Consider the following 15657-nt stretch of genomic DNA (forward strand, 5'->3'; position numbering starts at 1 on the left):
CCTCTCTGGGACATCACACTGTGTGCGGGCATCTCTGTGACATCATACTGTGTGCGGGTCTCTATGGGACATCATACTGTGTGCGGGCATCTCTGGGACATCACACTGTGTGCGGGCATCTCTGTGACATCATACTGTGTGCGGGTCTCTATGGGACATCATACTGTGTGCGGGCATCTCTGGGACATCGTACTGTGTGCGGGCCTCTCTGGGACATCATACAGTGTGCGGGCCTCTCTGGGACATCACACTGTGTGCGGGCCTCTCTGGGACATCATACTGTGTGCGGGCCTCTCTGGGACATCATACTGTGTGTGGGCCTCTCTGGGACATCGTACTGTGTGCGGGCCTCTCTGGGACATCATACAGTGTGCGGGCGTCTCTGGGACATCATACTGTGTGCGGGCCTCTCTGGGACATCACACTGTGTGCGGGCGTCTGGGACATCACACTGTGTGCGGGCGTCTCTGGGACATCATACTGTGTGCGGGCGTCTCTGGGACATCATACTGTGTGCGGGCGTCTCTGGGACATCATACTGTGTGCGGGCCTCTCTGGGACATCATACTGTGTGCGGGCGTCTCTGGGACATCATACTGTGTGCGGGCGTCTCTGGGACATCATACTGTGTGCGGGCCTCTCGGGGACATCATACTGTGTGCGGGCGTCTCTGGGACATCATACTGTGTGCGGGCGTCTCTGGGACATCATACTGTGTGCGGGCCTCTCTGGGACATCATACTGTGTGCGGGCGTCTCTGGGACATCATACTGTGTGCGGGTCTCTATGGGACATCATACTGTGTGCAGGCGTCTCTGGGACATCATACTGTGTGCTGGCCTTATGGGACATCATACTGTGTGCGGGCCTCTCTGGGACATCATACTGTGTGCGGGCCTCTCTGGGACATCATACTGTGTGCGGGCCTCTCTGGGACATCATACTGTGTGCGGGCCTCTCTGGGACATCATACTGTGTGCGGGCCTCTCTGGGACATCATACTGTGTGCGGGCCTCTCTGGGACATCATACTGTGTGCGGGCGTCTATGGGACATCATACTGTGTGCGGGCGTCTCTGGGACATCATACTTTGTGCGGGCCTCTCTGGGAAATCATACTATGTGGAGTCCATAAAATAGGAAACACTAGGAGGGGGTCAAGGGTGTGGAACAGCATAAAAAATTAAAAAGTTCCAATGCATGGTCTGTGTGTAGCAGAAAGTGTCCCAGTATCTTGTCCTTCAGAGCTGGGAGGTATGGTGTTAACCATAAAATAAGGCGTTTGCATTGCTCGGCCTCGGAGGTGTGTGGGCCGTCATGTAGGTATTCCTACCTTTTTTTTGTACACTAGACCTAAAAGCTATTGGGACATGACATGAGTACTTGAGTATACAAGATTAATTGACATGGTGAGATACTTGAAAGATATGACTTCCATGACATGCAGCCATTATCTGTCATTGTGAAGTACAGTTCTGGAACACAAAACTCCAACCCACGTCACCCGCCAACCTGCAGTAAATATATAAAATGGCTCATAAATTATGCAGCTGCATTCGATGGAGAGGTCGGTCCATGAAATGTATTCGCTGGAAGCGTCCGTAGCTTTACCCCCCACAGTACAGAAATCAATACCATGAGCGATCTGCCGCAACAAAGCCCCAGGATATGTGGCGTTAATAGCGATGATCAGCAAAGCATCTATAATCAGGCGGCGGTTTGGGACATGGAGGTGTGCGGGGCTGCGAATGATGGGAATTATTGATAAAATCTCAATGACTAGTATTTATTTGATGTAGAGATAAAAAAAATTCCAGTTGTTGCCATTTTTTTTTAGTCTAAGAAATATAATTCCCTATGTGGATTGTGTCTTGAACCAGAAGGTTATATTCTTGATGGCTCCTTAGGAAGAGTCCGAAGGGCGAGAACTCGCCAACTAATGGAGGAAAAACATATACTCCATCACTTGTGTACGTTGGGGATTACTGACGTCTGTGCAAAAGGGCATCTGTAAAGAAGAGTGGTTCATAGCAGAAACCAACATGGTGACCTCTTCTGGTGACCTCTACTCCAGGTCAGGAGGGTCAGGTGCTTGTTAGACTATCCGTCCAATATCTGCAGGATGGCCCGGCCCTTGGATGGTTCCTGGATATTTATCCACCGTCCATGAGGTGGAGCAGTGGCCTCCAACCTGTAGGTCCCAGGCTATAGTAAAACTGCATCTTTGGTCCTGCAAAAAGTTATAGATATCCCACAGCTGAATAGCCATGAGTTGGGAGGTAGGCCAACAGGAGCTGTGCCCCCTAGGGCACGTAAGGAGCCACAGATGCTACCTTCCTTGTATTTTCTCTTGGCTCGAGATATTCCAAAACAAGCCGTGCCAAATGACCAGCTTACAAAAAAAAAATTGTGTTACTCTGTTGGGAGTTGTTTGTGTTATATGTGTCTGTGTGACAATATATCCATTGGATAGGCCAACCAGAACTGCACTCGCTGTCTATGGGCACGCTAGGAGCCACAAGCAATGGCACTTTCCTTGCCTTTTGGTTTTGATCAAGATCTCCCGTGATGAGTGGTTTCACCTGAGCAACTTAAAATATGTTACTCTGTTGGGACACATGTAGCATAAACATCACCCATGTGCGCCCCACCACCTCTCTCCGCTCTCAGGTCAGGGCCTAGTATATCACTTTGTTGGAATCAGAGCGTTACTGACAATAGACACATTCTCATCCTCTCAGGCCGGATGACATCGTCTGGAGCCGTCTTAATGATACGTTACCGGAACGAGCACAGGTCCAGGGTGAGCTCCTGACCTTTCCATCTCTCAGCCTGCAAGACAATGGAACCTACACCTGCCAGGTCTCCAACAAGCATGGCCGTTCCTCTGACCAATATGTTCTGGTTGTGTACGGTGAGTAGTGGGCATGATGCCAGTGGGGGTTGTTGAGGATAAAATGGATGTTGGCAGGAATTAATCTTTGTATAGGATGTAACTGCGCATATAGACAAAGGATGAGGATTATAAAGGAAGGGTCAGCAAGGCATGCAGAGCCCTTCTGGACAGTTTATCTGTTGGGCTGGTGCCTGAGGACTTTTGGCTAAGACTTGTGGTCCTCCAGCCTTATGCTGTTCACCATGTGAAATCCCAGGATTCTAAATATTGCTATCCAAACACGAGATATATCATATTGCCATAATTTCATACCTGACGTTTTATTCTCTCCTGCAGACCCCGGAGCGATCATTGAAGCTCAGACACAAGTCCCTTATGCGATCATAGGTGGCATTTTGGCACTTCTGGTCTTCCTCGTTATTTGTGTCCTTATTGTAATGGTCTGGTGTTCCGTCCGGCAAAAAGGTAAGAAAAAGTGGACCTCTTTAATTGTATTAATATTTCGACCAGTGGGTGACCTCGTGTTAATATTCCCAAACCAACAGGTGGCCTTGTGTTAATATTTCTGACCAATGGGTGGCCGTGTGTCAATATTCCCTATCAACAGATGGCCTTGTGTCAATATGCCCGACCATTAGGAGGCCTTGTGTTAATGTTCCCAACTAACAGATGGCCTTGTGATCATATTCCCGACCAGTAGGTGACCTTATATGTTAACATCCCAACCAACAGGTGGCCTTGTGTTAATATTCCTGACCAGTGGGCGGCCTTGTTAATATTTCTGACCAATAAGTGGCCTTGTGTAAGTACACCTGACTAGTAGATGGCCTTGTGTCAATATTCACAACCAGTAGGTGGCCTTTTGTAAATATTTTCGACCAACAGGTGACCTCGTGTTAATATTCCCAACCAGTAGGTGGCCTTGTGTTTATGTTCCCAACCAATAGATGGCTTTGTGTTGTTATTTCCCACCAACAGGTAGCCTTGTGTTAACAACAGGCCTACAGGTCGGGAATATTAATATTCCTGACCAGTAGGGGGCGTTGTGTAAATATTCCCGACCAATAGATGGCTTTGTGTCGTTATTGTCGACCAATAAGTGGAACATTTCTGACCGTTAGGTGACATTGTGTTATTCTTAAGAACACCACCTATTGGCTAGGAATAATAACACAACGTCATCTATTGGTTGGGAATAATTATACAAGGCTACCTATTGGTCAGATATTAAGAACTACAACTATTGGTTGGGAATATTTGTATTTTGGGTTTTGTAGCAGCTAGAGGCCCTTTGGTTAGAGATCGCGGCTCTAGGCTGTGTACATCCCGCTCCTTTTGAGCTCAGATCACAGACAGATCATGACAGCGGCCACATTTACGCCCAGGCTGATTATGACTGGTGCCCCCGTCTTCCCCATGCCCCTAGACATCTGCCTATAAGTATCACATCAGCCCCTCGCCCCATCCTAACTTCAGCTTGTGGCTCTTTCTTAGGCTCATACCTGACTCACGAAGCCAGCGGACTAGACGAACACGGAGAAGCCCGAGAAGCGTTTCTAAACGGAGGAGAAAACCATAAGAGGAAGGAGGAGTTTTTTATTTAAAAAAAAAAAAGACAGATGAAAAAAAAAAAATCCCAACACAGTATTAATAACCTGAATTTTTTTTTTTTAATTGTATCTTACCTATTGGGTGGGCCGCGGGATAGAGGCGTCATAGAAGGAGAAAGTTGCCAGGGGATCGGCCATGTTAGATGATGCTGAACCCCCTTATAACTATGGGGGCGGGGAGGATAGGGGTCATTGACGATTTAGAGGACTGACCTTGATGTATGCAAGACCAAACCCTGCGACGGTCTCGAAAATGGGAAGAACGATAAGTATTTTTATTTTTTTTAATGTAGTTGGTTATGTACAAAAAAGTTCAGATAGGAAAGGGTTAAAATAAATAAGAGAGAAGGGCTCGAAGGAGGAGCGCCCGTTCATACGCACATACCTTGACCCATCGCTAAAACCTCCCAACCTCCCCGTCTGTTGCCTGGAATGGTGGAGACGGGGCAGCATGGAGGAACGACGCGCGCTGGCTGATTTGTGCCGGCACAGGCTCGGTATTGGGAGCGTGACGATGGTCTAATCACCGTAATTAGGCAGAAATCAGCGCATCGCGGCGAGGAGGGGAGCGATTCAGGGTTGGGGGGAAAATGTTATAAGTCACAGGTTTAAAGGCTCCGCAGTAATTCGAGGAACTGCATGGGGCATAGATGTACCCGCCACTCGTGCCCACCAGGATGCGGCAAAGGTTCCTTTATATTACAGCTGCTCCCGTCCCCATATAAGCCCAGACTAGCACCCAATAATGTACCTGCAGGAGCGCAATTCCAAATACCTTGAAAAAAAAAAATGGTATCCTTTTTTTTCGGAATAGGCAATGAGGTAACATGTATGACATCCCATCGTTTTGTGTACGCAGCTCCTACGATGGCCCATCTCTCGCAGTGTTTGGTTGTCACCATGTGGTCTAGGAGTGAAGCAATGCGTGAACAACAGTGTTGTTTGTTGTCCACATGGGTCTGCATATGAGCTGTATACACAAAACGGTAGGGCAATTTTTGGGGGATTCCCAAAGCTGCTCAATTTTATTTTTGATGCTTGGATTTAGGTTTTCTGTAGACTCGCGTTATTTTATTGATTCTCATTTGTCACCCAGGTTCCTGTAAGACGTTATTAGGATCTACTACCTATTTAAGGGCTTATCGGGGGTCATTATTATTTATTTATATAGCACCATTAATTCCATGGTGCTGTACATGAGAAAGGGTTACATACAGGGTTATAGATATCATTTACAGTACACAAATTGAATAAAGGTCGTAGAAACAGCGCCCACCTTTGTCGGTAGGTCGTATGTGGCATTGCAGCTCATCCTTATTGAATTGAGAAAGCTGCAATACCAAACACAACCTGTAGTCAAGAGGAGCTGTTTCTAGGAAGAAAAAAAAAACTATTCAGAGCTAACCCCTTATAATAACCAAAGGCAGAGAAAATTTTTCTGGGAAATGGTTAAGGCTACTTTCACACTAGCGTTAACTGCAATCCGTCACAATGGGTTGTTTTGCAGAAAAAACGCATCCTGCAAAAGTGCTTGCAGGATGCGTTTTTTCCCCATAGACTTGTATTGATGACGCATTGCCACACGTCGCATCCATCGTGCGACAGATGCGTCGTGCTTTGGCGGACCGTCGGGAGCAAAAAACGCTACATGTAACGTTTTTTGCTGCCGACGGACCGCTTTTTCCAACCGCGCATGCGTGGCCGGAACTCCTCCCCGCACCTCACAATGGGGCAGCGGATGCGATGAAAATCTGCATCAGCTGCACCCGTTGTGCGGCGCAAACAACGCTAACGTCGGTAACCGACGCTAGTGTGAAAGTAGCCTTACCCCAAAAATGTCGACAGTACAACATAGGAGCCGGCAGTAGCCATTGAGGATACAGACGAGCCATTTACCCTCCCTGCTCCGTAATTACGGAGTCTGTGACCATCTCTGAAAGCTTTATATAGAAGAGATGGTTATCTGGAACACAAGCCGGGGCCGCCTGGATTGTTTTATTAAAAGCTTGGGTTATTTCATGGGATTTTTGGGGTGGTGAGTGCAGAGAGAAGACTATTAACCTCATCGGATCCTTGGAGACCTGACTGCCCTCATCCACTGCTGATCTGATGGCGATAGTATAGCGGTGTTTATTCACTCCTCTATAACTCTAAACAGAGCAACTACAACAATATTATTCTGATTGCAGCTTTTGCTGTGACTAGAGAATGTATCAAACTGAATTATTTAACATTGTCTTAAAGGTGAACTGTCACTTGCTATAAACATGCATTTTTTTTACCCGGTATAAATGCCGCTGTTCTCCTGAATCCAGCGATGTTTTTTTTTTGGTTCCTGCGCCTTTCTGTTCCTGAGATATGACCTCCTCTTTCCTGTATGCAAATCTTGTTTTTTCCTAAGGAGGTGTGGTTCTCAAGAACACGCCCACAGAGACAAGATGAGAACCACACCCCCCTTGGAAAAAAAGACTAGCTTTACTTACAAAGAAGAGGAGGCCATATCTCAAGAACAGAGAGGCACAGGAACAAAAGAAAAACATCGCCGGATTCAGGAGAACAGCGGCATTTACACCGGGTAAAAATATTACAAATTTACGGCAAGTGACCTACTTAACGGGAGCAGCAAGCGAATGGGATATCATAAAGACCGCCATAATATCACTCTCTTGTGACTGCAGAGGGTAATGTGTGTGGAAAAAATAGCCTTGAAAAGTAAAGGGATTGTCCAGAATTAGAAAATGGCAATTTTAATTGAGTGAATGAGGCCGAATTGTAGTACCACACACAACCTGTCAGCAGCTGTGGCACTGTTTTTGGTAGGAAACAGTCACCATTTTCAAATTCTGGTCAACCTCTTTGAGAGCAAATAAAGGAACAGCACTTTACCTTTAATATTTACTGGGAATATATACACAGAGTTGAATTTTTCACGGGGGTGGGGGCTGCATAGTTTTGGTATTTGTATTTTTTTGTATCGAGAGGGGAGTACATTGCAATAACCATCTTTACTATCGACCTAGATGACAGATGGTTTCCAAAGTAAATTTAATAGACTTTGCTTTATTCGTTTCGTACCGATTGTCAGTTCAGTTTTCTTCTCCATTCACATCCAAAAGTGACTTTAAAGGGTTATTTCTATTTTCATAGATGGTATTGTCAGATAGTGCTAGTAAAAAAAAGGACTTTTGCAATTTACTGCTTAATAAAATTTGCCACCGTTCTTGAGATATTAACATTTTTCTTTTGCTAAGAGCTCGTTGCCTAGGCGACCGACCACTGCTTCTGTCTAGTTTGTAAGTACTGCCGTGAAGCTGGCCAGGATTAGAATGTTACAGCGTGTTCCAGCAATCCTGGCCAGCTTCAAACCAGTGCATACAAACTTGATTGAAAAGAGCTGTTAAGCACTGCACATGTTCTGCAGTCTAGCGTGTGGTCTGTTTCCAAGGCAACGAGCTGTAAACAAAAGAAACAAATTGTTCATATCTCAAGAACGGTTGAACATTTTAATACGCAACAAATTGCAAAGTTACTTATATTGACTAGCACTATACCATAGTTAAACTATGAAGGTTTAACAAAAAAAAAAAAAAAAAAACCCTTTAAGAATCCTGCAGTGTATTATGGGAGCTCAGGATCCACAGTTAAGCAGTTAGAAGCAGATAAATTCAGGGTAAGCAGATTACTTTACGACTTTCGATATAACTAGGGAAAAAAAAAAAAAAAAAAAAAAATATATATATATATATATATATATATATATATATATATATATATATATATATATATATATATATATATATATATATATATATATATATATATATATATATATATAAAAAAGTATGCTCTTTCAAAAGTAAAACTTTATTAAAAATAGAAATCCAGTATTTAAATACTATTTTAGAGATGTATAAAGGACATGTGCGTATGAGAGGTCCAGCCCTCCTTTTTTTTTTCTACTAGAAGAGTCCAGAATGGGTGGGAGGGGGACATGATGGGATGACGTGGGGTGCCACATTGACTTTAGCTATGGACTCCCACCCCCTATGAATGGCTTCCATTGGTTGGGTCGTGATATGATCGAGTCAAGTAGGCGGAGCTCCTCCTAATCGGGGGTTGGAATGATAAAGCAGGGATACGTCTGATCCCACACCTGTGGAATTCCTGATATTTATGAGACGGTTGGGAGCCAATGAACTGCTTTGTAACACCGTTACCTGGTGACTTACGGGGCTGTGTATATTGTCTTTTTTTTTTTTTTTCATGGGCGGGAGGGTGGATTTTTTTTTTTCTTTCTCAGTGCCGTGTTATATTTTTTCTTTAAAAAGTTTAGATTTTTTTTTTTCATTTGTTTATTCGACCCCCCACTGTCTCTTCTTGTTGTTTCTCGTTAACTGTAAAACCTTTAAAAAAAAAAAAAAAGCCATGAACCTAGGGGAAATTAATATATAAATATATATATGTAAATAAAACTATAGATGATTCTGGAGGTGGGGGACAGAGGGTGCCGCCATTACACGAAAAAAACAAAACACACCCACTCGACGTGTACCGTGCCATCTTTTGACTTTTTTAACCTATCGCTTTAACTCTTTTGCTGTCGGTAGAGACCCTCCTTCTCTCCCCCCCCCCCCCCCAAAAAAAAAAAATTAAAAACACTCGTTCAGCAAAAGGGCTAATTGCTTGTCCAATAACCGGCCTAAAAGCCATATACTTTTAACAGCACAATGTCCTGTTCCACAGATCGGGCGACCACAACAGCACAGAGGGTAAAACTTTCCCCCTCTGGACCATCACATGACGGCCAGAGAGGGTCCCAACCCCAAAAAGCTGCTTCGTCGTTCGAAAATGTGAGTTCTGGTTTGGTCGTGGAGGGAGAGAGGCAGAGGGGGATGTTGTTCCCGCCCCCGTTGTGTGTGTGGGCGGGGCATTAGTAGACTTAAGCAGGGGAGGGGCTTTGTGTATTTTTTTTTTCTTTTCCCCCTTGTATTTACCCCTCTTTCCTCTCTCCACCACTCTTTTTTTTGGTCCCCCTCCATCATCCTCCTGTCATCTTACAGACTGTCCAGAGCACCAATTTTGTACACAATGTACCAAAAAAAAAAATATATAGAAAAACAAACAACTGATTAAGAAGCGGGGCAGATTAAAAAAAAAAACTAATAACAAAATCGTAAAAAATAAATAAATAAAAAAAATAAAGTTCATGTTTAGTTATTTCCTTGTGTTACGGCTTTTTTTTAAGATATTGGGTGAAATGTTGGTTACAGAACGTATAAAGATATTAGAAATGTGAAATTTTATATTTTTATTTTTTGGGGAAAAGGAAAACTGTTTGGAAGATGACAGTCAAGATTTTCTAAGAAGACGACAGTCAAGATTTTCTAAGAACAGCAACATAATTCTATCCCATTATCTAGTAGGCGTCGTAATAATAATAGCAAATACCTCCAATTAGAAATGTAGTAGAGTTTTCCTGATTAGCTATGTCACTTACCTCATGTGCAGGGCATTGCAGTAGCTTGGGTATCCACGATTACGAATACAGATATAATGACAGTTCTTTCTAGTCGTAACCATGGATACCTAAGGTACTGTAATGCCCTGCACATGGAGTAAGTGACACAGATAACCAGGAGAGCTGTACAACATTTCTATGTCACTTACTCCATGTGCAGGGCATTACAGTACCTTAGGTATCCATGGTTACGACTAGTAAGAACTGTCACTGTGAGTGGTCATAGCCATGGATACCTAAGGTATTTTAATGCCCTGCACATGGGGTGACATAGAAATGTTGTATAGCTCTCCTGATCACTTACCCCATGTGCAGGATGTTGCAGTAGCTTAGGTATCCATGGTTATGACCAGTAAGAACTGTAACTGAGTGGTCGAAGCCATGGATACTTAAGCTACTGCAATGTCCTGCACATGAGGTAAGCGACATAGAAATGTAGTATAGTTCTGATTAGCTATGTCGCTTACCTCATGTGCAGGGCATTGCAGTAGCTTAAGTATCCATGGCTACGACCACTCATAGTTACAGTTCTAACTGGTCATAACCATGGATACCTAAGCTACTCCAATACCCTGCACATGGGGTAAGAGCTAATCAGGAGCCCTATACAACATTTCTAGCAATGTCACTTACCCCATGTGCAGGGCATTACAATACCTTAGGTATCCATGATTACGACCAGTAAGAACTGTCACTATGAGTGGTCGTAGCCATGGATACTTAAGCTACTGCAATGCACTGCTCAAAAAATGGAGTTTCTGATGTGAAATTTCAGAAAAAAAGACTATGTGCAAAGATGCACTGATTTCATAAGAGGTGAGTGTGAATCCTCTGCTTGTGCACCCATGGCGTGATCCGGTATCTCGACCCCCAAGGTATGTAGCCCCGGCCAGGTGACATAAGCAGAGTAGATTGCTGCCGGATATCCTAAATCTACCAATTGTAAACCAGGCACGGCTCCTTTATATATTCATAGATTTGAGCAGGTGGGAGACGGTTCTGGGGCCCGCTGGGCCTCGTCCTGTGACTTTATCTGTACAGTCAGTTTCTACTTTTTCATTCACTGACCGGTAGCAGAGATCTTATAACGTGTGGAACTTTTTCTTTTTTTGTGCTATTCTTTGGAAAACTTCCCTTTTTTAAAGTTTTCTATTACAGGCGTAGCAGAGCAGACTGTGCTGCTCACCTGCCTCTGGGCCTTTATTCTGTAGAACAAATAACAGAAAAACAAAACACAGAAGCCTCCAAATTCCAAACGTTAAGGATTTTATTAGGAAACTGTTGCACACGTATGAGACATTGATCTGTAGACGAGGTAAAAAGATACAGCCTGAAACCAAAATCGATAGAACAGCGGCGCGCGCCGGGGGAGGGGTGCTGATCACCCTGCAGCCCCACAATGTTCCTACACACACACCTACTGTCCAGCTGTTGCAGGACTACAACTCCCAGCATGACCAGACAGCAGCGGGCTGTACAAACTTAGATCATTTATTCTTGGGCCTCCTCAGACCATTTTCTGGTCTTGATGCATCAAAAGTTCTTGCTAGAATTCTGGCTTAAAACTAATTCAAAAGTTTTTCCAAACTTCTTGCCCAACTTTTTATTACTTTCGGTCACGCTCCCCCTACTGCTCAACTTTACCCTTTACACTCTACACAACTGGTCATTCTATAACCTTAAACATATATATATATCTCACCATAAATTACTAGAAACTGTTGTGTACCCATCTATCAAGAACTGATCGCAGAATGATCATCTGTGATTGGTGGAAAAATCCAGCAACAAGTGTTTGCTTTCCCTACAGCTCCCCTGCAGGAGAAGTGAAGTATTACATGATAAATCCTGTAAGGTATAACTATCCTCTGTGGCATTTAGAGCTTTGGGGATATATGCCACCTCCTTTTATATAATGCCACCCTTAAAGGGATAGGGTAACTGGCACGAATGGGATTCATCACCCGCTGTTAAAGGGAATGGACCCAATTATCCTCAACATAGGAGACAGGAGTGTAAGGTGCGAACGCCTTGCAATAAGGAAAACACAGTCTTAACTCTTTGGTAGCCGCCAGACGCTAAGTGGTGCAGAAGAAGCCATGTGGCAATAATCACTAGTGCAATAAACGGACATTGATTAGCGGTAAGAAACATCACATTGTTTTTACCCCGATTTGTAAAATCGGAACCGCAATAAAAATTTTAAAAAAAATTCCACTCCTTAATATCCCTCGAAGTTCCCTCCACCGGTATTGAAAATAAAAGGCACAAAGAAAGCCGAGCGCTTCGTGTGGATGTGGGGGATAGGGGGCGCTGTCCGGCTGAAGCGGAGGAGACGGCATGACCTGGCTGCAGAAAGGGAAGAGGATTAGAGAAGGATTTACAGAGGAACGCCGGACAAATACTGCAGGAAATCCGTGCAATTCTGGGGATGCGGGATCTAAGTGCCCCAGTGCCCCTCATATACCCACCGCGCCCAGGTGCTAATTACATCATCTCTACTGATGTAGGGAACAAAAGCCGGACCCAGTAATAGCGTTATTATATGGAAGTATTTATAGAATAATTTATTATCCCCACTCGCCAGAAGTAAACGGCGGCCATATCATAGGGTGTAGGTTCACAAAGCTCTGTACACACCAGGCAGATACCAACCTGCTGCGCCAATCACATGACCAGGGGCTGAGTGTCCGAGGTGGTGCTGCACACAGACTGGAGGCTGCCTTTATATATGGGGGCCCGCTTCTCATCATCCACCCTGCAACATGAAGACAACAGTAGAGCATTTCCCAGTAACAGCATGTTATCAGCAGAATAGTGAGTGCAGCTCTGGAGTATAATACAGGAGGTAACTCAGGATCAGTAATGTAATGTATGTACACAGTGACTGCACCAGCAGAATAGTGAGTGCAGCTCTGGAGTTGGACTCCAGAGTGACATGTAAATAGTAGTGATGAGCGAATATGCCTAACAAACTGGAAATCCCTGCACGTGTTGCTGCTGTGGAACAGCCAGGAGACCTGCAGCCCCGGGGACTTGAGCATAGTATTCGAGCACGCAGAAGACACTCTGTTTGCTCCTGCGCACGTTCCAATAACGCCTCATCTGCGCACGTTCGCTGATCTCTAGTGAACAGTAATCACTTACAGACTGATCTGTGGTTTCTTCATCTGACGGTTGCGGTAACGGATCAGGATAGTGAGGAATGTGAAGAGCAGGATGGTGAGCATGAACCCCGGGATGGCGGTATACAGGAGGATGTCACCAGTACTCAGGCCAAATGCGAAATCACCTGAAATGAGAATAGATTAAAAAAAAAAAAAAAAAAAGAAGCCTAATTAACCAGTCACATGCTGACGATCCCCCGATAAACACTCCTGGCAGCCAAATGTTTGTCTACAACCGGCAGCAGTAAATGACAGGCAATGGGCTGCTTGTTCTTAATACCGCGTCAGATTTCACTAAACAGTCTGTAATAGATCAATCACTTCACTTACGCTGCCACTGTACTCTCCAGCACTTACTGGTGCGCTGCCGAGAACCATGATCTGTTGTGAAGGCCTAAAGATCATCTCACCTGACGAACAAGCATCTTCCGTTTTCTATGCAGTTTTGGGACCAAATGAATAACCTCATGAATAATTAATAGTTTGCTATCATCATAATTTAGGGAAATTCCAATAATATGGCATAGCAGACATTCACAATGCGCTGGGCTACTGGATGCAAATCCCAGTGCATGCATGTATCCTGCCGCTCTGTCTCTCCAGCCACGGGCAGCTTCCATACAGGCCGCGTTGGTGCAGAAGCCCTGAGACACCCGCTAATCAGGCATGGACCAGTTTTGGATCCTTTACCTCGGACTGGTTCCGCACTTTTCTTCATCACCCGCAGCTCAAACGACCGAGTCTTCACCAGGCTACTCCTATTCGGGTGGCGCGCCTGGCAGATGTACTGCCCTTCAGACTCTTCTTGTACATTTTTAAGGATGAGAGTATCGGAAGGCAAAATCCAGTCACTGTCCTGTGGAGAGAACATAGTGTATAGTGATATATATGGATCCCGACTGCACACTAGAACAGTGTCCCTTTAAGGAACAACGCCACTGACCAGGTTTAAGATGATGCCAAGACATATTGGACGTCAAAGTGCAGAAACAGATGTATAGCTGAGGAGGACTTGGAAAAATAGGGGTTTTCCACTGACAAGAGCTTACATCTGCATCGGCACTTCTGGTCTAACAGTAAATGACTGTCTGCCGTCATCTGAACAATGTTTCCTATACAAGCATTAAGACATTGACTATAAAAGTGTAGAAAGAGATATATGGCTGAGGAGGATTTGTAAGAATAGAAGATTTCTACTGACAGGAGATTTCAGCTGCATCGGCACTTCTGGTCTAACAGTAAATGACTGTCTGCTGTCACCTGAACAATGTTTCCTATACAAGCATTAAGACATTGACTATAAAAGTGTAGAAACAGATATATGGCTAAGAAAGATTTGGAAGAATAGAAGATTTCTACTGACAGGAGATTTCAGCTGCATCGGCACTTCTGGTCTAACAGTAAATGACTATCCGCCGTCATCTGAACAATGTTTCCTATACAAGCATTAAGACATTGACTATAAAAGTGTAGAAACAGATATATGGCTGAGGAGGATTTGTAAGAATAGAAGATTTCTACTGACAGGAGATTTCAGCTGCATCGGCACTTCTGGTCTAACAGTAAATGACTGTCTGCTGTCACCTGAACAATGTTTCCTATACAAGCATTAAGACATTGAATATAAAAGTGTAGAAACAGATATATGGCTGAGGAGGATTTGTAAGAATAGAAGATTTCTACTGACAGGAGATTTCAGCTGCATCGGCACTTCTGGTCTAACAGTAAATGACTGTCTGCTGTCACCTGAACAATGTTTCCTATACAAGCATTAAGACATTGACTATAAAAGTGTAGAAACAGATATATGGCTAAGAAAGATTTGGAAGAATAGAAGATTTCTACTGACAGGAGATTACAGCTGCATCGGCACTTCTGGTCTAACAGTAAATGACTATCCGCCGTCACCTGAACAATGTTTCCTATACAAACAGCCGACAGTAGACCCCTCACTCACCTCTTGGCTCCACTCGTACATGGGCTCCTGTGAGGCGGAAGCAGAGCATTTCACTTCCACCGTGGAGCCTTCCTCCACCCACATGACATTGGGCACATAGCTGTACCAGGAGTGAACATTCTGCAGGTAGACGTTCTGCAAATCTGGAGGAAAATAGACAAACAGTTGCTGTAATATATGTCCACTTATCATATGTTTCTGGAGCTGCTGTGTTCATTTAGGGACACACGTGACCTTTTGATCGATTATTACATTTTTGTGATTTGCAGCTTTTACCTTATGGGTTAAAAGGTTAGTACTACCTTCACAGATGGATGCCACATAGTAAAAATGGGTTAAGGTACCGTCACACTAGACGATATCGCTAGCGATCCGTGACGTTGCAGCGTCCTGGCTAGCGATATCGTCCAGTGTGACAGGCAGCAGCGATCAGGATCCTGCTGTGCTGTCGCTGGTCGGGGAAGAAAGTCCAGAACTTTGTTTCGTCGCTGGACTCCCCGCAGACATCGC

General features: G+C 44.4%; 2 protein-coding genes across 3 annotated transcripts in view; one reads left to right on the plus strand and one right to left on the minus strand.

Annotated features, from left to right (window-relative positions):
* CADM4 (cell adhesion molecule 4) overlaps positions 1-7185 on the plus strand; it is a 311412-nt gene extending 304227 nt beyond the window's left edge. Inside the window, exons 7-9 of the mRNA XM_069741119.1 lie at positions 2741-2913; positions 3232-3360; positions 4390-7185. Coding sequence (XP_069597220.1) covers positions 2741-2913; positions 3232-3360; positions 4390-4499 — 412 coding nt within the window. The 3' untranslated portion in view covers positions 4500-7185. The remainder of the gene's footprint in view (positions 1-2740; positions 2914-3231; positions 3361-4389) is intronic.
* Positions 7186-11272: 4087 nt separating this feature from the next.
* The window catches only part of PSG4 (pregnancy specific beta-1-glycoprotein 4), a 153580-nt gene continuing 149195 nt past the window's right edge, over positions 11273-15657 (minus strand). For both annotated transcript variants that reach the window (XM_069741565.1, XM_069741564.1), the window contains 5 exons: positions 15148-15290; positions 13881-14046; positions 13171-13315; positions 12679-12781; positions 11273-12372 (listed from right to left, as the gene is read on the minus strand). In XM_069741565.1, coding sequence (XP_069597666.1) covers positions 12691-12781; positions 13171-13315; positions 13881-14046; positions 15148-15290 — 545 coding nt within the window. In that variant the 3' untranslated portion in view covers positions 11273-12372; positions 12679-12690. The remainder of the gene's footprint in view (positions 12373-12678; positions 12782-13170; positions 13316-13880; positions 14047-15147; positions 15291-15657) is intronic.

Source organism: Ranitomeya imitator, chromosome 10 (genome assembly GCF_032444005.1).
Source record: "Ranitomeya imitator isolate aRanImi1 chromosome 10, aRanImi1.pri, whole genome shotgun sequence".
NCBI classification, from domain to species: domain Eukaryota; kingdom Metazoa; phylum Chordata; class Amphibia; order Anura; family Dendrobatidae; genus Ranitomeya; species Ranitomeya imitator.